The sequence below is a fragment of the Callithrix jacchus genome, chromosome 21, assembly GCF_049354715.1.
Source record: "Callithrix jacchus isolate 240 chromosome 21, calJac240_pri, whole genome shotgun sequence".
Taxonomy (NCBI): Eukaryota; Metazoa; Chordata; class Mammalia; order Primates; family Cebidae; genus Callithrix; species Callithrix jacchus.
Window position 1 is genome coordinate 39,968,519 of NC_133522.1, and position 23,117 is coordinate 39,991,635.

The 23,117-nt window shown below is 44.9% G+C and overlaps 1 protein-coding gene across 2 annotated transcripts; it reads right to left on the bottom strand.

Moving 5' to 3' along the window:
• Window positions 1-6,996: 6,996 nt before the first annotated feature.
• On the bottom strand, window positions 6,997-22,864 carry ATP5PO (ATP synthase peripheral stalk subunit OSCP). 2 transcript variants are annotated; one of them, XM_008986622.5, is made up of 7 exons: window positions 22,806-22,864; window positions 21,559-21,609; window positions 19,429-19,539; window positions 16,238-16,367; window positions 14,460-14,572; window positions 10,053-10,139; window positions 6,997-9,775 (listed from the first exon to the last, which is right to left on the bottom strand). In XM_008986622.5, the coding sequence occupies exons 1-7, from the start codon at window positions 22,839-22,841 to the stop codon at window positions 9,662-9,664; spliced, it is 642 nt and encodes a 213-aa protein (XP_008984870.1). In that variant the 5' UTR covers window positions 22,842-22,864; the 3' UTR covers window positions 6,997-9,661. The 2 variants fall into 2 exon arrangements, with proteins under 2 accessions (XP_008984870.1, XP_017822562.1); XM_017967073.4 differs by lacking the exon at window positions 21,559-21,609.
• Between the last annotated feature and the right edge of the window lie 253 nt (window positions 22,865-23,117).

Here is a 23,117-nt window from a genome sequence, read left to right on the forward strand (position 1 = left end):
CACATAATGATGTTTTTGACACTATGTGTGCTTGTCATATTTCAGGGTCAGTTTCCCCTACTGGATGTCAGGGGTGTTTTGTGAGTCGTGAGTTAATAGGATTCTGTTCTATTTTCTGTGCCAGCCTATATTGTTAGTATCGTCTGCCTAGTATGAATATTTTAGTGTTCAAAGCCCACCAAACAAAGCTGTGTTCAAAAGTGGACTTATTTCGTCAGCCTTGAAAAAAAAGTCAGCGTTTCTCCGATATTTCCTGAGGATTAACCAGAAACTAAGGTTTCTTTTTAGGCAGTGGAAAGAATGCATATTTTCTTCTTCCAGAAGCTCTGGTTTTGTACTTTTGTCTTTTGAAAGAGTAACATTCCTTTGCTTGGTCTTTGCATTTCTACTTTTTTCACTCAAATCTCTTATTTCCTGCCGTTCCTTTATCTAAACAGAATGGGGGCCTCGGGCAGACAGGAATTAAAGAAAGGGTGGTGGCTTTGCAGCTGGGTGAGGAGCAGCGGCTGACGTTCTGCACTGTCACCGCGGGGGGTGGAGGGTCTCCCTGGAGGAGGAGGAAACTCGCTGGAGGAAATTCGCTGTTTTCACTGGCGGATTTCAAGGTGCCGGCTCCACCTACCGCAGCTGCTTGGAGTTGCTCTTGTAGATCGCAGAAGGTGATGTGGGGTGTAGGGGAAGACAGGAAAACTGACTCAGAGCTAGGAATGCGGGCCTGGCAGAGACAGAACGCTGGGTGGGAAGGAAGCTCGCGGCGGGCCTGGGGTTCGAGTCTACGCACCAGGGGTTTCCAGTGAGACCTTGCTCTTCCCTACCGCTGGGTTGGGGGCTGCACGGAGGTCCTCAACCTTTCCACTCTTTCTGCAAATGCTTCGGTGTCTGTCGGCTGGGTGGGCTGCAAGGCAGGCGAACTGGAGGAGGCCCCGCTCCCCGACAAGGGTTCTAGGAGTTCTGGTGTGCTCTACTTGGACTGGATCAGTCTCTACTTGCAGACTTTGACCTCTGGAACTTTAGATGGAAGGGAATTTTTGTTGGTGAGATGCAGCCGCTCAGTGCGTGGTGTGTGCACGCGTTTGGGTGTGTTTGTGTGTGCGCATTTGTGCGTGTGTTTGTGCGTGTTGGGTGTTTGCGCATTTGTGTGTCCGTGTGTCCGTTTGTGCGTGCATGTTTGTATGTGTGTGTAGTGTGCTTGTGTGTGCGCACGTATGATTGTGTGTGCATGTGTTTGCGTGTGTGTCCCTGCCTGTTCGTGTTTGTATGTGTGTGCGTGTGTGTGTGTGTGTGCATACGCACACTTGAGGGGATGCATGGCTCTGTGGCTTGGACAGGGAAACAACGCTTTGCTCCACTGTCCTGTCGTCCTGCTCAGGACTATTCGTGTGGTTTGTGAATAGAGTGCAAAAGAAAATTCAAGGCTCTTTGTTCAGGTGATGCAGTATTTCTAGACAGCGACAGGAAAGCATTAAGCCAAGCTCAGGTCCCTCCTGAGTGCATGGCCCTGTGTGGTTGCCAGGCCACACACCCATGAGGCCAGCCCTGACCATGCTGTTCTTGGCTGGTTCCCAAAGCAGGTGGGCTCTGTCTTAGGTCTTCTTACTTTGAAAGGTCTCCCCGCAGGCTGTGGCGAGCTGGGTGGATATAATTTTCTAAACGTCTGCATTTATTTCCTAAAAGCGCAAATGGCCTGGACTAGCTAGAGGGTGCAGAACCGAGCCCCTAGTTCACAGCCTTCCCCCAAGGCTAGAGAGGGGGTTGCCGGTGGTGGCAGGTGCTCTGGGCTCCCAGTTCAGGGTGTGCCACAGGGCATCAAGCAGCTGTGAGCCTTTACCATTGAGCTCAGTGCTTGGAAATAAAACCCTTCCTCTGGGCCTTCGTCATCCACAGGGAGCCTTTCTCCCCTTTCTGGGAGGACTGCAAGCCTTTTCCAACCTTCTGCTTTCAAAGAAAAGCAGGGAGGGTCATAGAAGTGCTCAGTGTCCCTGGACGCTTGCTCCTCCAGCCTTCACCCCCTGGAGAGAAGGGGAGTTTGCGGAGCCAGTGCCTCCCTGCCCAGCTGGGCCACGTGATCTGGTCTGCAGGTATCTGGGAGGGACCTGCTTCCAAGAGGCTGTGACTTCCCAGCCAGACTCTCCCCTTAGGATCCCATGCATGGCTTTTAAGTAGGGGAAGGTAGGAGAGAAAAGAACCCTCCGTGTAAGTAGCCTCAAGTTCTAGAAGACTGTGGTCCAGGGAGGCAGTTGACCAAGGAGCTGGGATTCCTGTTGTTGCTTTCTTTGAGCTTTGACTTGCCCTGGGCTGGACGCCCCAAAACTTATGCAGTTCCACGTGCTTTTTTGCAGATAGGTCTCCATCTCCGTACACACCAAGCAATAATCCTGTTTCCTGATTCTGTAGGGGATTATATTTTCTAAGTAAAAACGTTGACAGAAGGTCGAACAGAAATTGCAAACTCATCTCACCTGGATGTGATTGAGTCACCGTGAATGATATAACACATTATAGCTTCGTTTTCATGTGTCATGCAATCTTCCGGACTATGGGAAGTTCTGAGAGTGTTCTCCAGGGGCATTTCATTAGTGGCACATCAGCGTTTAGTTTTAATGAATGAACATTTGAGGTACATTTTATAAATCAACATCCTTAAAGTGTCATCTGCTAAACATTCACTGTGACAGAAAGTAGATATTTTAGCAAGATCTATGTTAATGCTACCTAATTGTAGACCTGTGTTTAAAGCATACGCGGCCAATGGCCCAAGTATCTTTGAACTGTGAAATCAACCTCAGATCTCGTCTGCTGTAGCCCCGCAAGCCGGTGTCTGTGCCCTCCACAGCCCCTTCTTATCCCTTGGCCGCCTGCATAGATGGGGAGTTGGCCCCCGCCCCCCATGTTGTATTGCCTTAGTTCCATCAGCTTCGTACCCTCACATGTATAGGTGGTGAACTTACGTGTAAATACATGTGTACAGATGAGAAACTGCAATGGAATCGTCCTGTGGATGATGATCAGCTCACAGTTTCCGGTTTTCTACATGTTGTGCTGTTTCCAGCTAAGAAAAATGCGAACTCCCACTACATAAAGGGACAAAGGGTATTCATTTCATGTTCATCATGAAATCTCCACTGTATGTTTATGGAATGGCCACGACTAAATGTATATATGGTATGTAAGAGGCTATGCTGTTAAATGTTGCATAAACTAACACAGATTCTATAGTCAAAAATATTTAACTTGTTATTGTAAAATGTGATTTGTCATTGAGAGATTATTTTTCTGTATGTATATGAGAGTATTTTAGGAATCTAATTTAAGTGGATAAAACTATAGAAAAAAATTTAAAACCTATTCCAAGAGTAGAAAATGCTTAATCAGATTACTTGGGTTCAACTCAACTAAATTTCTTATATATATATTTAAACAAATCCAAGTTGTGTATGTTAGAAATTCAAAGGAGTCATTTCATTTTCCTGCAGGAAATAGGATAAATTCAGTGTAATGGGTGGTGGTGTGATCAGATGAAAAGTATTCTGTAACCATGACCTTGCAGGAGGCCTTGGTGTTGCATTAAAAATGGATGTATGCACATCACACATCGGAGAGGGCACTGGGTCGGGAAGGATGAGGGTCGGGAGCCTGTTTTTTATCAGCTCCACATGCCACACAGGCTGCCTTGGGTTCTAGCGGATTCGTTAGGGATCTGGGGCTGACCCAGCTATCCCACTAGAGGCTACTCTCTGACTTCCAGGTCACCCTTTCTACTTCTCTATCTGGATTGATTCAGTTTATCCCTAATTAGCATTTGTGTGTTCCATGAAATTTCCTGATGCATCCTTACCGTCTCTAACTGTTGCACAGCCGGGTGGGTGGATGGAAGGTTTAGGTTTCTGGGTTAAGCTGTTCTGGGGCAGGCTTCTGGATGCCCGTATTCCCATGGAGACCCCAGCGGGAGGATGCTTTCTTCCCTTCTCTCCTCCCAGAAAAGGATCAGGAGACCAGGCTGTGTCTGGAGCACAGACTTTCTGTACCTAGCCACCAGAAGTGTCCCTGTAGGACACCCAAGGAGGATTCCATGAAACTTAACGTCTAAACCCCTGAGAGAGGCATTCAGAGGTGATTTCAGGAGGGAGCAACCCCAGGAGTCCAGCCTCCCCTGGCAGCCTGGAAATTCTGCAGTGACAAAAAGCTGGTTTCAGTGATCTGAGCACATTGCTTTTGGGGGTGATCACTGTTGGTAGGAAGTTCAGGGCCTGTGGTCTGAAAGGACATCTGAAGAATGTGTTAGGTTTTCAATATTTCTTTAACAGGCTGCATGCATCTTAATGCTGTCAACCAGCAACTGAAGCTTGTTTTTTGAGGCCTGTGTAAAGCTCCCGACTTCAGGAATGTGGGAAGCTGTGATTTCTGGAAGCTTCCTGGAGTCTACTGAGGTATATGAATAATCTGCTAATCGCTTAGAGGCACTGTCCATGTGGTCCATAATGGCTTTATTCCTAGGGATGGAGCTGTTTAGAGATGTCTTTGTTCAGGCACAGCCTTGAAAGGCCACCTAAGGCATGCCAGCAGAGGAGCTCTGGTCCACCCACCCCAAATAGGCCCTGACTCTCCTTCCTTAGAACCATCCCTCTGGCTGGGGTGGCAAGAGGGCTGTGAGTGGGAACAAGTCAGCCAGTCAACTGGCCCTTGGGCCCTGGTTGTTTCAAAAAAGTCTGGGGACAAAAAAAGCTAGAACATGGGGCCCTCCCTGCCCAGGAGTGCTGGCGAACCCTCCCAGGAGCCTTTGCCTGTTTGGAAAAGAATGTAATCCACCAGGACGTGAGCTCTTTGTGCTTCCGGTGGCCAGCGGGTCACAGTGCTGGTGGCATGTTGCTCCCCTCACGGCCCTGCCCAGGGGTAGGACCAGGCCCGCCCCTCAATGGATGTGCTGTTGATTGTAATATACTTCTGTTGCCAAATAATGGTACTGTTTAATTTTCCATAAAAGAGAGACTATATTGTCTGATATGTAATGTTAATGGAATTCTAAGAATTGCTAGACACTATTGTAAATTGTAGACGTATGTATTTGTGTAAGGGGTTGATGAAGCAGGGCCAAAACATTTTCCTTTTTTGTTTGTTTGTTTGAAAGAAGCTGAGGTTCCTTTTTGCTGTTTGAGTGTTCCTTTGGCAACTTACTATGTGTGAAATGTTAATTTTACCGGTTCAGATGATGGTAACTGAGATCTTTCTTCAAACCAGTAGCAACATCAGTACAAATTGCTATTCCTGTGTATCTTGAACCTAAAAAGAACAATCTCTACAAAAATAACAAAAACAAAAAACAACTCTTTGGTCATTTTGACCTGTGTGGTTTAAATTCAAATAGTTCATGAATAAAATGAGAAAAGCCAACCTGTGGTGGTGGATTATTTCGGGTTCTTTCTGCCCCACTCTTTTCTGAGAGCACAGGAAGTGAATAGCCCTGCAAATGCTGTCTCTTCCTCTTCCCACAGATAAGGTTGTAGCTGTGCAAGCAAAGTGGTGCAAAAATAAACCTAGAAAACAAAACCAACCAGCAACCCTTTCAACTCTCCTATGGCTTCTTCAGATAAATGTTATCTAACGCCGCAGAAATAGATTTCTCTATACAAAGTATTTCTGAGAATAGGAGAAGTTCTGTGTTGTACAGCGTAAGAAATTCTATGGGTGGGGTTTGGGAGGTGGCGCAAAAAGCTGATTTTCTTATAAAGACATTGAGCTGGGTGTGGTGGCTCATGCCTGTAATCCCAACGCTTTGGGAGGCCAAGGCGGGCAGATCACCTGAGGGCAGGAGTTCGAGACCAGGCTGATCAACATGGAGAAACCCCATCTCTACTAAAAATACAAAAATTAGCCAGGTGTGGTGGTGCCTGTAATCCCAGCTACTTGTGGGGGCTGAGGCAGGAGAACTGCTTGAACCCAGAAGGCAGAAGTTGTATGAGCCAAGATTGCGCCATTGCTCTCCAGCTTGGGCAACAAGAGCAAAACTCCATCTTAAAAAAAAAAAAAAAAACACCACAAAAACAGACATTCAGAAGGATCACTGGATTTCCATCTTAAAAAAAAAAAAGACATTCAGAAGGATCACTGGATTTCCATCTTAAAAAAAAAAAAGACATTCAGAAGGATCACTGGATTTCCATCTTAAAAAAAAACAAAACATTCAGAAGGGTCACTGGATTTCCAGGAAGAGATTTCTCCCACCACACGTGACTCCACATGTTCAGAACTTGGGTGATTTGTAATTCTGAGTTCCATAAAACCCAACACTAAATTTTATTCGGTTGTTTCTTCCTGTTCTTGTTTTAAGGCCATTCCTACCTATTTCATCACTGATTTAACTGACTACAAATAAGTCCTTTAAATTCTCTAGCTGGCTTGGACACTAGTTGAATTGTTATGTAGCACATTTTTAAAAACACCCTAAAGCAGCATGTCTTTGCCTTTTTGAAACTAGTATGCCCCATTTTTGAAAAACATAAAAATCTTATGCCATTTTCTTGGTTGTTATTTGAAGTTTTAAAAATAAGTTAAGGCTGGACATGGTGGCTCACACCTGTAAGCCCAGTGCTTTGGGAGGCTGAGGCAGGATCACTTGCATCCAGAAGTTCAAAACCAGCCTGAGCAACATAGCAAGACCTTGTCTCTACAAAAAAATAAAAAATTAGCCAGGCATGGCAGCACATGCTTGTGGTTCCAGCTACCCGGGAGGCTGAGGCAGGAGGATCTCTTGAGTCCAGGAGGTCAAGGCTGCAGTTAGCCATGATTGTGTCACTGCACTCCAGTCTGGGTGACAGAGTAAGACCCTGTCCTAAAAATAAAAGTTAAATGCCATTAAAAACAAATGCAATAATTAACTTTCCCAAACTATACCTAGTTCTGAGTCTGATGAAGCCCCACTCATAGCATAGGGAGTAGATTGAATCACCAGTAGAAAACATGTAATTAATACCTATTTAACCACAGTTAGTAGCCAGCATAATTCAGGAAATACTTTACTCTCAAATATTTAATTTTTCTTCTCTTTACAGAAGTAATACTTGTTAATGCAGAAAATTCAGCAAGGAAGGAAAAACAAAGGAAATAAAATCACTTAATGGAGATGTTCACAAAAATCAAGGTTAAAGTTTTGAAGCACTTCATTTCTATATTATTTGTGTGTGCGCATTTTAAATACTCTTTTACTATTTATGTATTTATTTATGAGATGGAGCCTTGCTCTGTCGCCCGTGCCTGGCCTCTTGTGTTACTTAATAGCTCATTTGCATCAAAAACATCCCATATACAAGGTACTGTAAAACTTTCACCTTGGCTGGGTGCAGTGGCTCATGCCTGTAATCCCAACACTTTGGGAGACTGAGGTGGGCGGATCATGTCAGGAGTTTGAAACCAGCCTGGCCAACATAGTGAAACAGTCTCTACTAAAAAATACAAAAAATTAGCTGGACATGGTGGCACGCGCCATATAGTCCCGGCTACTAAGAAGGCTGAGGCAGGAGAATCGCTTGAACTTGGGAGGCGGAGGTTGCAGAGAGCTGAGATCGCACCATTGCACACCAGCCTGGGCAACAGTACGAGACTCTGTCTCAAAAAAGGAAACAAACAAACAAACCCCGAAACCAAAAAAACTTTCATCTTGATTTAAAAAAATATTGTGAAGAAAATAATTGTAGGCTGGGTACAGCGGCTCATGCCTGTAATTCCAGCACTTTGGGAGGCCAAGGCCAGCGGATCTCTTGAGCCTGGGAGTTAAAGACCAGCCTAAGCATCACGGCAAGACTCCATCTCTACTAAAAATACTAAAACTAGCTGGGTGTGGTGGTACCGCCTGTAGTTCCAGCTACTCGGGAGGCTGAGGTGGGAGGATGGCTTGAGCCCAGGAGGTTGAGGTTGCAGTGAGCTGTGGTTGTGCCTCCACACTCCAGCCTGGGTGACAGACTGCCTCAAAAAACAAAACAAATCATTGTACACACATCTCTGGGTTCTCTCTGGTGACCTTGTAAGGCGACATATGAAGCGCCTCATCATTCCCTGAGATTATATATTTGATCAACAGGAAGGTTGCTGAGTTTGAAAGATCTGGGCAGATTCAGCAGCATGAGGCTCTAGCAGATTGTCTATTGGTGGTCACGTGCCTGTAGGAGTTGTGATTGTGTATATGACGCCACCTTGTGTAGAGTGGGCCTCATTGCACGCAGCGAGTCGGCGGAACCTGGAACGAGGTTGTGGTTAGGTTGCACTCAGCTGCAGAGACAGAACTCAATATCCGGTGGCTTCGGTGTGAGGTCTATTTCTTCATCATGTTTAACAGCTCAGGGCAGCAGTCGGGCCTGGAAGGGTGGCTTTGCCCTTGGCATGGCTTGTCATCTTGTCTGCATCTAGCCAGAGGGACATGAGGGCAGTCCAGGAAAGCACACATCACTTCCTCTCCTCTCCTATTTGCTACAACTCAGCATCACATTAAGGTACTACCAGAGGCTCAAAAATACGGTCTTTAGCTGATAGCACTAGGCCCACCTAAAAGGTAGGTGAATGGACTTCAGGCCAACCAACAGCCTCAGCACTCCTGGTTCCTGGGAAAGTTGAGGGGCCACCTGGTGTCTCTGCTGGTTGTTAGGTGATGTATTAAAAGCTCTGCCAGGAGGAAGCTGGAGTTGAAGCCAAGCATGAGAGCCAGGAGTGTCGTGCCACATGGAGGGCATGCTGGTCCCAGCACTAGAATGCAGGGAGTAGCCTTGGGCCATGTAATTGCTCTTTAGGACTTCCTCCCTGCCCAACCAGGGCAGTTCTGGGAAGAGAATTGGTTTGCTGGCCCAAAGCTCCTGGAGGGTGACTAGGAAACGGGTGCCTGAGTGGGCTGTTGCCTGGGGAACTCTTACCTTCTCTAGAGGCCAAAAGGTAAAATGTAGGGGGAGAGCTGACCTGGGAACTGGTTTTGGATAAGAGGAGAATTGGGAACATCTTAGGGACAAAATGGGAAGGGGCAGGGGACCTACGTACGATGACTTTTGCCTGTTTGCTCCAGCAACATGTCAGGGCGTGCTGTCAGTTGTACAGTGGGACAAACAAGGGCTCTAGAGCCTGGCGACCAGCTGTCCACACAGGTGACTCTGAGCCCCTCAATCTCTTTCCTCATTTGTAAAGTGGGGTGATGTCTGTCCCACCCATATGACAAGGCTGTCATGAAGCTTAAGAAGTACATGAAATGGCCCTGAAAGCTACAGAGCAGCCTAGGACAAGGTATGTTCATGTCAGGACTAAGGGTATTTTATTAGAAAGAGGCCTCCCTGGAGGACTGACGGAGCAAGCGCAGATCCGATGACTCAGCAGGGACCAGGAGTTCTGAGCAATCCCTAAAAACATGGGATTTTGGCAGGCAGCACCAGACAGACTTTGCTAAGTGACCATGTGCTAGGTGCTACGTCTAAACAATCCATTCCTAAAAACCGTCTACTCAAATTCTCTAGGCCAAAAGGGCTTTTTGACCTTTAGACTCAAAAGTCTTTTGGTATCCCAAAAGAAAGACATAAAAGTAAACTCTTCTACATTCTACTTTAAAAGATAGTGAACATACTATGGTCTGTTCTGGAAGCTTTTTATTGTGGCTCCAAGTTAAAGAATTTTCACTGATGGCAGAAAACCACTTTCAGATAACCTCCCGCATAGCCTTGCTCAGCTTCTGAATCTTGGTCTTGGCAGACATGTCCACGTATTTCTCTCCAATACGCACAATCATTCCACCCATGATTGATGGATCAGTCTACAAAAGAAAACAGATTGGAAATGGGACACATGAAAAAGTGCTTTGAAAGGCATAAACGTGTCACAGGAATGTAAGATGTTACAATCACACCTAGAAAAAGGCAAAAGTAAAACTGCACGGAGTCAGATAATCATTTAAATTTAAAATAAATACAAAATTTTAACTACAAAAAAATTAGTACAGAACCAGATCTAATATGTCATTAATACTTTCTGTAGCCATTTTAAATTTAAAATGACCTGAGAAAACATACCATAAATAATTTAAAACCCACCTTAACCTCCAATTTCAGTATCTGGCCTTGACTTAGGAAGCTCTTCAGGACTGTTTTTAATTCAGAGAGTGTGGCTTCTTCTAAAGGCTGAAAGACAAAAACCATCCTTTCAATTTAGATAAAGCAAAATAGAAACTTCCATGGTTAAAACACGCCAGGCCCAGATCACCAAGACAGGCCTGTGAGCTCCTCCACTAGCTACTTGGGACCATCGTGGAGCGGCATGGCAGCACTCACTCCCTGTTGGTGCCGGTGGTTCAGGGAGCATGGGAAGGCCCTGCCTCACAGCATCATCTGGGCAGCTCCCACTGGGCGGGTCATGGACGGCCTCTAAATGCCACTCCCTGTCTCTGCTCCGTGTGCTAGCAAAACAACGTGGAACAGAGGAGGAAAAGCTCAAAGTTGATAATGCTTGAAGATGGAGCTCTATCAATGCAGGAGGATAAGGCCTCTCGTGGGTGCAGCCCCAGGGTCACAACATGTCCCTATCATGTCCTTGGGTGAAAAGTTGCCATTTTAACCTGGTTTTACATCTTTATGTTTCTCGAGCTCCACTGGCTGTCATCTCCCCGCATCCACGGTTACCTGCAGCTCTGGGAGGCCACTCCACTCTCTGAACCCCAGGGAGAGAACCTGGAGCAGCTGGCTTTTCCTGAAGTCAGCTCAGCTCCGTAATCAACTTTAGAGCGAGCACCCTAAATGTCCCGACTGCACTCTCCTCTCAGCCCCAACTGTTACTCCTGGTTAGTTAGGTGTTACAATGGTGAAAATGAAAAAAGTGGTTGAAGCAAAGGTGCCCCCTCACCCCCCTGCCCCCTGCTTTTTTTCTGAGACTGAGTCTTGCTCTGTCACCCAGGCTAGAATACAGTGGTGAGATCTAGGCTCACCACAACCTCTGGCTCCCGGGTTCAAGTGATCCTCCTGCCTCAGCCACCCAAGTAGCTGGGATTACAGGCGCATGCCACCACACCTGGCCAATTTTTATATTTTTAGTAGAAACAGGGTTTTACAACATGTTGGCCAGACTGGTCTTGAACTCCTGGCCTCAAGTGATCCACCCAGTTGAGTCTCCCAAAATGCTGGGATTACAAGCCTGAGCCACCGTGCCCTGCTGCAAAGACCTTTTTTTAACTTGTCATAAATCCTACCTCCCTAGCCTCTCCTCCCAAGAGCCTAAAGAAATTTAGCGAAAAAAATTTGTATCTTTGTAAAGATCTCACACTATCCTTTTTTTGGCAGGGGGTGGTGATGGCCAAGGTCTATTCACGTTCAAAACATTATTTGCTGAGATTGCAAGGTTACGGAATTCTGAAACATACACACCCTCCACTGAGACATGCACCAACTGCCAGGTGCCTGACTATGCCAGGCATTTCACACCTACTATCTCCCTTAATGTGGGCAACCCTGGGAGCCAGCGGTTCTGATTCCCATTTTATATATGAGGGAACCGAGGATCAGAGAGGTTAAGAAACTCACCTGAGGTCACATCAGCAAGTGAGGACTAACCTCAATATTTGAAATTGGTCTGTGTATTTCTAAAGCCTGTGCTCCTAGTCACTCATCAAGGTGTAATTTTATCCATACAGTACAGACTTACACACCCTGTGGTATCAAAATCAAAAGCATTAGTAATAGTTGGTTCTAAGATCTTTTGCAAAAATAAGCATCCTTTAAAAGAAAACCACGTCCTTCTGGCTGGGTGCGGTGGCTCATGCCTGTGGTCCCAGCACTTTGGGAGACCGAGGCAGGTGGATGGCTTGAGGTCAGGAGTTTGAGACCAGCCTGGCCAATGTGGTGAAACCTCGTCTCTACTGAAAATACAAAATTAGCTGGGCATGGAGGAGGGTGCCTAAAATCCCAGCTACCTGGGAGGCTGAGGCAGAAGAATTGCTTGAACCTGGGAGGTGGAGGTTGCAGTGAGCCAAGATTGTGCCACAGCACTCCAGCCTGGGTGGAGAGTGAGACTCAGTCTCAAAAAAGAAAAGGAAAGAAAATCATGTCCTTGTATGTACTGAAGAATGTCCTGCGCCAGCGCTTCACGATGGGTGAACGGGGGGCAGGTGAATGCCTAACCTGTGCCACACTGTTAGGGATCCCCAGTGCGGCCACAGAGGGAGCCCTGCCTATGTCTGAGCTATAATGATTGTAGCCAGGTACATGTTTTGGGGGCACCAACTACTGACCTACAAGTGTGCAAATAAGTATGATGTACTAGGATGCTTCTCCTTGAAACTGTGCTAACTGGAAAGGTTAGCATTTGGCCAGGCGCGGTGGCTCACGCCTATAAATCCCAGTTGAAAGGTTAGTGTCCTTTCAACGCTAGAACTTTTTTTTTTTTTTGAGACAGAGTCTTGCTCTGTTGCCAGGCTGATTGCAGTGGCATGATCTCGGCTCACTGCAACCTCTGCCTCCTGGGTTCAAGCAATTCTCTTGCCTCAGCCTCCTGAGTAGCTGGGATTACAGGTGCGAGCCACCATACCTGGCCAATTTTTGTATTTTAGTAGAGATGGGGTTTCACCTATTGGCCGGGATGGTCTCAATCTCTTGACCTTGTGATCCACCTGCCTCAGCTTCCGAAATGCTGGGATTTATAGGCGTGAGCCACCGCACCTGGCCAAATGCTAGAATTATTAATCTAGATGAGGTCAGATGTGATGAATCCCAAGTAAACCTACCACATTCTCCTGTTTTCCTGTAGAATGGGCTATGTTACATTTGACTGAGCTACACAGGGAAGAAAACACATATTTAAGACAACAACAAAAGTAATTCGAGGGAGCAATGCAGTGTAGTGTAAGGAATATGGACTTCTAAGAGGCCTGTGTTCAAATTCTGGTCCCACCTCGTAATGACCTTGGGTAAGTGACTTCATTTTCCTGCGTTCGGTTTCCTCATTTGTAAAATCAGGATAATTACACTTCTATCTCACATGAATCTTTTGATAGTGTATAAAATAATGAAGAACTCGGCAGAGAGTAGCGTTCAATAAATGGTAGCCCATTATACCCCACTCTATCAAGTCAAAAAGATACAAAGGCCCATCTGCTCTACTCCTTCCCATTTGCCACCACAAAAGAGGAAAGATTAGTAACTCTAGTTTCAGGCTGGGTTACACCTCTACTTCCAGCACTTTAGGTGGCCAAGACAGGTGGATCACTTGAGCCCAGAAGTTTGAGACAAGCCTGACGAACACGGTAAAACCCCACCTCTACAAAAATAGAAAACAATTAGCTGGGTGTGGTGGGGGTGTACCTGTAATCCCAGCTACTCAGGAGACTGAGGCAGGAGGATTACCTGAGCCCAGGAGGTTGAGGCTGCAGTGAGGTGTGACAAAGTGAGACTCTGTCTCAAAAAAATAAACTCAGGCTGGGTGCAGTGGCTCACGCCTATAATCCCAGCACTTTGGAAGGCGAAGGCAGGCAGATCGCCTGAGGTCAGGAGTTTGAAACCAGCCAGGCCAACATGATGAAACCGTCTCTACTGAAAATATAAAAATTGGCTGGGTGTGTTGGCTCACACCTGTAATCCCAGCACTTTGGGAGGCCGAGATCACGAGGTCAGGAGATTGAGACCATCCTGGCCAACATGGTGAAACCCCATCTCTACTAAAATACAAAAATTAGCTGGGTGTGGTGGCGCGTGCCTATAATCTCAGCTATTTGGGAGGCTAAGGCAGAAGAATTGCTTGTACCCAGGAGGCGGAAGGCGCAGTGAGCCGAGATCACAGCACTGCACTCCAGACTGTGACAGAGCAAGACAGAAAAGAAAGAAAGAAAGAAAAAAAAAAAGAAAGAAAGAAAAAGAAGAAAGAAAGAAAGAAAGAGAGAAAATTAGCTGGGTATGGTGGCACGCATCTGTAATTCCAGTTTTTCAGGAGACTGAGGCAGGAGACTTGATTTAACCTGGGAGGCAGAGGCTGCAGTGAGCTGAGATCACGCCATTGCACTCCAGCCTGGGTGACAGAGTGAGACTCTGTCTCAAAAAAAAAAAAATTAGCCGGGTTTGGAGGTGGGCACCTGCAATCCCAGCTACTCGGTAGGCTGAGGCAGGAGAACTACCTGAACCCAGGAGGCAGAGGTTTCAGTGAGCCAAGATTGTGCCATTGCACTTTCAGTAAACTACTTCAAGTGGTAGTTCTAAACCACCCTTTTCTCACACATTTTGATGTTCTTTCCATTTCACCCAGGCCTTATGAATAATCACCGGTTACAGAAGCACTAATAAGATGTATGCTGATGTTTCCAAAGCAAAGGGTCACAGAAGCTGATATAAAAATGAAGGAAACATCCCAGCTGACAAGTTACTTTTTCCAATTTCTTGATTTTACCTTGTTTTTTCCCTTTTCTGCAAAAGGCGACATATGTAACATCAAGGCCAAGACAGCAGCAACAACCCGTTACTTACAGATGCGGTGGTCACTGTGCAGGGAACCTCTCCGCGGTGGACACTCATCATGGTAGAAAAGGCAGAAACAACTCCTTGGGTATTGCTTAAGCGACCATTTTCAGCAAGCAAATCTGGTGAAGTGAAGGTGTTTCAGTAACATGAAACTCACTTGAACAAGTTATTCATGAAGCTGTATACTTAACCCAAAACACAAACTTAGATTTCTGGCTTTAAAACACCATATTGAGTGGCGCATGCCTATAATCCCAACTACTGGAGGCTGAGGTGTGAGGATTGCTTGAGGCCATGAGTTCAAGACCAGCCAACATAGTGAGACCCTGTCTCTATAAAAAACATTAGGGCTTGGTGGTACGTATCTATAGCCCCAGCTACTCAGGAAGCTGAGGCAGGAAGATTGCTTGAGCCCAGCAGTTGAAGGCTGCAGTGGGCTATAATTGTGCCACTGCACCACAGCCTGGGTGACAGAGTAAGATCTTGTCTCTTAAAAGTCACAGTATATTCAATGTCCTTTAAGAATGTGAATAGAGGCTGAGTGTAGTGGCTCATGCCTGTAATCCCAGCACTTTGGGAGCCTGAGGTGGGCAGATTTCTTGAGTCCAGGAGTTTTAGACCAGCCTGGGTAACACGGTGAAACCCTGTCTCTACAAAAAGACCCACAAATATTAGGTGGGCGTGGTGGTGCATGCCTATAGTCCCAGCTACTCAGGAGGCTGAGGCAGAAGGAGCACTTAAGCCCAGCAGGCAGAGGTTGCAGTGAGGCGAGACTGTCCCACTGCACTCTAGCCTGGGTGACAAGAGAGGGACATCCAGTCTAAAGTTAAAAAAAAAAAAAGAATGAATGGAGAAGATACAACTTGTTATTTAAAATGCATATCCAATTTTATTTTTTTAATAGACCATACTGACAAGGATTCAAATTAGTAAGTATGGGGAGTTCTCACCCATACGAATCTGCAACAGACTTCTTATACTCAGCTTGCAATCTGATTTTCATTTTAGGTTATAGCTTATAATGTTGGCTACGAATTCAAAGATGATAACATGAATATACTTTCTTTGGAACTTTTGAGCTGGCTATGAGGATCTGAGAAGCGACCCCAGCCGCGGAGCGGCTCACGCCTGTAATCCCAGCACTTTGGGAAGCCAAGGCAGGCAGATGACTTGAGCCCAGGAGTTCAAGACCAGGCTGGGTGACATGGAGAAACCTCATCGCTACAAAAAATAAAAAAAATTAGCTGGACGTGGTGGTGTGTGCTATATTCCCAGCTACTAGGGAGGCTGAGGTGGGAGGATGGCTTGAGCCTGGGAGACTGAGGCTACACTGAGCTGAGATTGTGCCACTGCACTCCAGCCTGAGTGACAAAGACTATGTCTTAAAAATGAAAAAGAAAAAAAGGAAAAAGAAAACGAAAAGCAGTCCAAACGTATCTGAGAATGCAAATGTCTCTAAGGATCAAGGTACAGCCACAGGCCACAAACCTGTGGCTTTCTTGGTAGGTATTACATTGGCCACCTCCATGGCTGAAACCACTGACTATTCAGTTAGACACACTTAGGTCCTAGTATCCTTTAGACAGTGCCCCTCACACTTAAATGTGCAAACAATTCACGTAGGGAGCTGGTTAAGATGCAGACTCCGATTCAGCAGGTTGCTGTGAGGCCTGAGATGCCTCACTGCCAACAGGCTCCCAAGTGATGCTGATGCCCACGGGCCATGGACCACATTTCCAATCACAGTTTGAAGACACCTCAAATGAAAAAGTTCTCATACTCACTGATCAGGTTCGTCGTGAGGGGAGAGAACCTCTCTTTTGCTATGATGTCACTTAGGCTTTTCACTTTAATGGAATGCTTCACATAGGGATTCAAAACAGAAGCAGCCACTTTGGGTTCCTTCAGGATTTGCTGAAAGTTTCAAAAAATAATTTCTTAAATTTTTCAGAGCACAAATGAAGGATGTGTCATGCATACACTTTCTTTCTTTCTTTTTTGGAGACAAAGTGTCACTTTGTTACCCAGGCTGGAGTGCAGTGGGAAAATCTTGGCTCACTGCAACCTGTGCCTCCTAGGTTCAAGTGATTCTGTTGCCTCAGCCTCCTGAGTAACTGGGAATACAGGTGCGTGCCACCATGCCTGGCTAATTTTTATATTTTTAGTAGAGATGGGGTTTTGCCATGTTGGCCAGGTTTGGTCTTGAACTCCTGAACTTAAGTGATCCACCCACCTCAGCCTCCCAAAGTGCTGGGATTACAGGCATGAGCCACTGCTTCCACCATGCACACACTTTCTTATGAATTAAATTAGCACTGCCAAAGAATATATGAAAAAAAGATTATCATCAATTTTTTGACTGCCTTTCAGAATACACTTGACTACACCAGGATTTTATAAGGATAGAATGATGTTTCTCAAAAAAGTTTAAAAATACTGTATGAAGTTTCTTAAATTTATTTTTGCTTTTCAAGAAAGATTTATAAAACACTAAGCAGACAAAACTTGATTTGATTGCATATTTTACTGCATTTCAGAGAGCAACAGTCTGGTTTTTCTAGCAGTGCTGTTTCTAGAGTGCAGACCTAGAAAACGCGCTCTGACTCCAGAGGCCTCCTCACCGTTCCCGCGGAGGGGCCCTGCCCCTTACAGAGCTCCAGGGAACCCAGCAGATTCTGCGAGACCTCTGAGCTGCCACAGCAACCCCAAAGAGTCTGAGAGGCAGAGTGGACAAAAAAACAGGAGCACAACCATCAGGGGAAACGACCTCCTTCTCATTCTGTTGTATCACAAATGTCTGAATTCAGTGACCAAGTGCCGCTTCCAGCATGTTACTCCAGGGTTCCAAGAACCCAGCAATGGCAGTTTCCAGTCAAGCACCTTCAGTTAACTCACCCCTCGAATGCCTTTCAATTACTCTCCTAGCACTTCCTCCCAGGCTCCTGGCCAGAATCCTAACTGTCTCTGACCCACGACGCTGGTCAGATATTATCATCCAGTGCTAACATTTCCACTTGAGTGACCCCATAGAAATGACATTTTTCCATTAAAAAATGCAGGCATATATAGATCTAAAGCATTCTGGAATTAGGTTACCTAGTTTTTCATGTTTATCTGTGTCTCCTGCATCATCCAGAGGACAGTATGATGCTTGTATCATCCTTCCCTCTTAGTGCCAAAACACTGCTGATTTTCACTTATAAAGAGTCTGAAGGTAATTGCCTCCTGTTTTCTCCACGTCTTGACTGACTTTCAGGCTTCAGACAAACTCCATTCTAATGTTCACAATCCAAGTCATTCTCTCCATCGTAAACACGACTGTTTGCGTTTAAAATGGGCATAACAAACGAGCAGCTGACAATAACCATCACCTCCAAAAATGCCTGTGAGACCCCATTTGCTCCTGCAGGCCCTTCCCTCAAATGTCTCCAACAACAGGTCTGGGCCCCCTGGGCTCTGTGAGAATCATTAAGAGTTTATCACACCAGCTAAGCAGAGATAAATGGTTAAAGGAGGGAATACGGAGCTACAATTAATGTTAAGACGAAAGTTCCAACAGACACTCAAGTGAAAAATGAATAAAATACAAACAGTACAGAATAGAAATACTTATTGAATATACATACAGTGACAAATATAGAATGTAAGTATTATTACTCTATACAACCAGCCTATGAATTGTTTTCCTAAACAATAAAAACTTACAGATATATGAATTAAAGAATGAACAATCTTTTTTTTTTTAAGACAAAGTCTTGCTCTATCACCCAAGCTAGCGTGCTGTGGTGTGATCTCAGCTCACTGCAACCTCTGCCCCCCAGGTTCCAGCAATTCTCCTGCCTCAGCCTCCTGAGTAGCTGGGACTACAGGTGCACGTTGCCATGCCCAGCTAATATTTTCTATTTTAGTAGAGACAGGGTTTCTTCATGTTGTCCAGGCTGATCTTGAACTCCTGAGCTCAGGCAATCCACCCACCTTAGCTTCCCAAAGTGGTAGGATTATAGGCGTGTGCCACCGCACCTGGCCAAGAATCAAGAACCTTAAAAGCAAGAAAGAACCAAACTTTCTCTGAAGAGACTGTATGCTAGACTGGGTCTCCCTCACCTTTTCTAATGCAGACCATATTGCCAGTGGTGGCAGCTAGAAAATCAAAGAGGGAAGCTACATCAGTGTAGAAACTTGTTAACTAGAAAATTCAGTGAAAGCAAAGCAGACTTTCTCCTATTCAGTTATAATGCAGGCCTCTGTTAACACAGTTTATTTATTCTGCTTTGCATGTTTAAAAAAAAAAAGTAAAAAACATCCTGCAGCAGCCTCATAGTCTTTGCCTCTCAGTCCTCTATTACCACTGGGAAGCCCACACCCCTTTATTAACGCTGCTGCCCAGCATGCCTCACCCTGTCATTCTTCCCTTACATTTTGGGAATAAAATAATTAAAAGGTTTACCAAAATAATGAAAAGGTCTACATGGTTACTTCTGGGGTTCTGGCAACTGCAAAGGCATCTCTACCAAATGAAAACCTGTAAGACATATTGGAGCCTCCTCTGATTCAACAAGCATAGAATATGGTAATTAGACCCAAGAAAAAGGTTTCATGAAAACGAATTCTCAGTAAAACCAAACCAAAATATATTCTAAAGACCCAGCCCATAAGCATAGATTTTTAAAGGTGGCTTTTAAATTCTCTTCTGAAATAGCGATTTTCCTAAATTACCATCTTACATTTTAATTTTATATTTCTACCTTTTCTTAGTCTTAAATCTTGGTTCCTAATACTATGTATCTGTTTGTTCTTTTTATATAAGTTTCAGAATAATAAACATTCAATATTGTTACCAAAAACATGTTTACATAGCTTTTTCCCAGTTCTTTCTCTTGTAGGATACACCTCATTAGAGAAGCACTGTCAAATAATCAAAGGAAAAAATATACAAAGAGGAACTTAATATGTAATGAATAGGAAAGCTACTTACTGCTACTCTCAACAACTCCTTTTCTACTTGCTCCAGCTTTTTCTGTTTTGATGCAGCAGAATAAAGAGCCGTGGCATAGCGACCTTCAACACCGTATACCTGAACAGGAGGCTTTAAAAAAAAGATGGGAGAGGGGAGGAAGGAAAAAGGAAAACCAGTTAAGACAATAGCATACACTAAACAGAACTTAAAATTTATATTAAAAAAATGTATCTCTTTAACACAAACAGATTAAATATGTCATCCAACAGCTGTCCTAAATGGTAATTTGCAAGTAAATTAGGGACGTTTCCTCAGTCAGGTCACTCAATCTTTGAGCCTCCAATTCCTCAACTGTAAAATAAGGGGCTTAGTAGGCAGTCTGTAGAGTCCCTTCCAGGTTTACCTGCCTTTACTGATTACTTGCACTTTAATTTTGAGATGAGCTTATGTTTCCTTTGAACTCAGTAACTATTTAGTTTCAAGTATGGTAGATTGTGAACACTGATAAGACAGTTTTGAGTATGTTAGAGCTAGGAAAACAGGTGTTTATAAAATATACAAGTATACTTTTATACATTTCATACCAACACTATACATTTTCTTACATAGCCTCCCCATCGATGTTCAATTTAACAGAGCCCTTTAGCAATTTACAAAAAAACCTGATGCTTGAATTATTTTTCACAATAAACTGTAGATTTTTTTCTACCACTGATGTATGACTACATGTTCTTAGTGGTGCTGTATGGTTGTAGCGGAAAAGCTCAGGCTTGGATGAGGAAGATTTAGTTCCAGTCCAGCTTTAAGACTAAGCTGAGTAACCCCAGGTATATTCTCCCAGGGCCTCAGTTTCTCCTTTTGTAAAGTGGGAAGACCAGTTACTCCCTAACACTGTTATGACATTTTAAGCCTTCATATGAAGGATAAAATGATTTTGATCATTTGATTTGAGAGATTTGGGGCTGGTAATGATGGGACATAATAATTATTTTCCTAAATTCCACCTGATGTGGGTTCATTAAGAACACAGATCTCATAATCTTTTTCCAAGGGGAGGATTGGCTCACTGTTGATTTGGTGGGGGAAAAGTGTGAGTAGGCTAGATGGCCCAGCACATCTTTGAGAAGTTCCTACTCCCTGACAGTTGAATCAATTCTCTATCACACAGGAACTGTCTTTAATCAAATAAAGAAATTTCAAAATAACCCACAGAAACGGAGTCAGACATCATGTTCCAGCTGCTACCAGCTGTTAGCCATGTGTCATTTATGGAGGCCTCCTGGGGAACTTCATTTATTATGTGTCACTAATAGTCTTCTTTATCTGGGGGCAACTGGACTACCGGTTTGAAAAGAAGGGGACTGGCAACTCTCAGAAATAGTGACCCTCCTTGGTGCTTAGTGGAGAGAAAGGGTGTAAAGGGTATGAACAGTCCTTACCAGAATGGAACATGGAGATGTGCAACAGAATTACATTAGAAACCAAGGTACCTTGATTTTTTTTTTTTAGATGGAGTCTCACACTGTTGCCTGGGCTGGAGTGCAGTGGTGTGATTTTGGCTCACTGAACCTCTGCCTCCTGGGTTCAAGCAATTATCCTGCCTCCCAAGTAGCTGGGATTATAAGTGCCTGCTACCATGCCTAATTAATTTTTTGCATTTTTGGTAGAGACGGGGTTTCACCTTGTCAGTCAGGCTGGTCTTGATCTCCTGACCTCATGATTTGCCTGCCTTGGCCTCCCAAAGTGTTGGGATTACAGGAGTGAGCCAGCGCACCCAGTCTGGTATCTCGATTTTAGTATCAACTCCAACAATAATTTTCTGTGATAACTTGGGCATGCCACTTTGTTAAACCTGTTTCTTTCATTAAAAGAATAAGTAAATGCTAGCTTGCCTATTTTAGAGGGAGAATGGAAAAACAAATGATTAAAAACCAAGTTCTCATATTTAAAGATTACACATAGGCTTGTCACAAAGCAAGTACTCAACATCACTCCTTTCTCCACCCTGCACATACCTCACATTCTGGGAACCGAGATGTGCAAAAAGGTTTAGATAGTAACTACCCAAAATCCACGCCCTGACTGTACTGCTGTTTGGCTCACACCTGCACGTGCTTTATAATTACAGAAGAACAGAAATTAACATACCCTCACAAGCTTGGCAAATGGTCTGACCACAGATGTACCGAAGTATCGCACCTTCAAAGCAATAAAGCAAAGTAGATCAAACAAGATTACTTGGAGGGTTTCTGCATTTAACTCAGTAACAACAAAACAATTTTTTAAATGACCTTAAAATCATTAGTTTTGTCTCTTTGTATCACCACATATTACATTTAGCTACTTTTTATTACTAAGGAGTAAACTTACCCAGTGAGGATTATCTCAAGTTGCTTGGGAAATCACCTTCCCACTAACATCCTACTTTGCTAGGAATGGGCCGAGACTAGCACACCTGTATGACAGAGAAACACTAACTTCCAAGAGTGCATGTTTCTAAAATATTTAACGAAAATTTTGGCGTTTCTATTACAACACCCTTAGGCAGATAATTTGCAAACAGATGTACCTTCCTCGAAATCCAAATGCTATCTGAAAATAAAGATAAATTTTTTGAGTACTGCCGCAGTTTTAACCGGCAAGAGGCCCTAGATCTGAGAGAAGGTCTCCCGCTCATCAGAAGACAGAGATGGAATCCACAGTTTAAAAATCACCTGCAAGTGCACAGGTCACAGATCACAGGTCACCTTCAAATACTTCTAGCTATGGAATGTGTTTTGTCAAAACTGCTTGTGAGGAAGAAAAGACTTTTTAACGCTTACGTAAAAATTGCCTCAGATGCAAGGAAGGGGTCATGATACGTAAAGCACCAAGAGGAGATGCAGTACAAAGAGCATAACATTTTTTCAAACTTCATCTTCTGGGTGACTCCGTGGGTTCAAATCGCAACTCCACCACTTACTGGCTGAGCAGCCAAAGACTCATTTAAACTTTTCCGCCTTATTTTCTTTACAAAACTGTGAAATGTGTTTTACGAATGTTCCTTGGCATTACTAGCGATCTCTGACAAGTTTTACCACAATGGCAAAGAAAGCTGATTTAGGGGATAGGCCGTGCCCCTTCCCAGGAATCCAGCGAAGCGCAGACCCTCTCTGCGGCGCCTCTCAGGCGAGCAGTTCCCAAGGCTGTGCTCGAAGGACGCCAAGGTCGTGACACGCGCAGCCCCGCAAGCATCTGGGGGACAAACACTGGGTCGCCCTGAGTCGCCGGGCCCCGCAACCTTGAAGACTGCCAGACTTCCCCAGCCTAAGCATCGCACCCTCGCGCTCTGGGTCTGGTACCGGTCACCCCCGGAGGGATCCTCCCCTTGGCTCTCGGGACCACCTTTCTCTCACCTGCTGGGAGACCCCGGACACTGCTGGGGCAGCCATCTTCTCCCGGGCGGCTGTAGGTCAAACCAGAGTGAGAAGCGAGTGGTGCACAAGGGCGCAGGCGCACGTTAGCGTAATCGCTAGGTTCTCTGGGAAGTGTAGGTCGTAGGGCGTCAGGCGGCATGCGCAGAGACCTCCCTCCGGCTGGGAGTTGTAGTTCTTAGCAGTGGTAAGGGCTGGACGCTGGGGGTGGAGCCAGAGGGCTTCGACTGCACCTGAAAATGAAATCCTTCTTACTGGCTAAGCGGCCCTCGCTGTAGAATGGATTTGCTATCC

Coding starts and splice junctions, on each gene's coding strand:
- ATP5PO (XM_008986622.5), bottom strand. CDS start 22,841: ATGGCTGCCCCAGCAGTGTCCGGGGTCTCCCAGCAG. Junction 10,140..14,459: donor GCACAGTGACCACCGCATCT/GTAAGTAACGGG, acceptor TTTGTCTTTCAG/CCTTTAGAAGAAGCCACACT. Junction 9,776..10,052: donor TACTGAAATTGGAGGTTAAG/GTGGGTTTTAAA, acceptor TTTCTTTTGTAG/ACTGATCCATCAATCATGGG.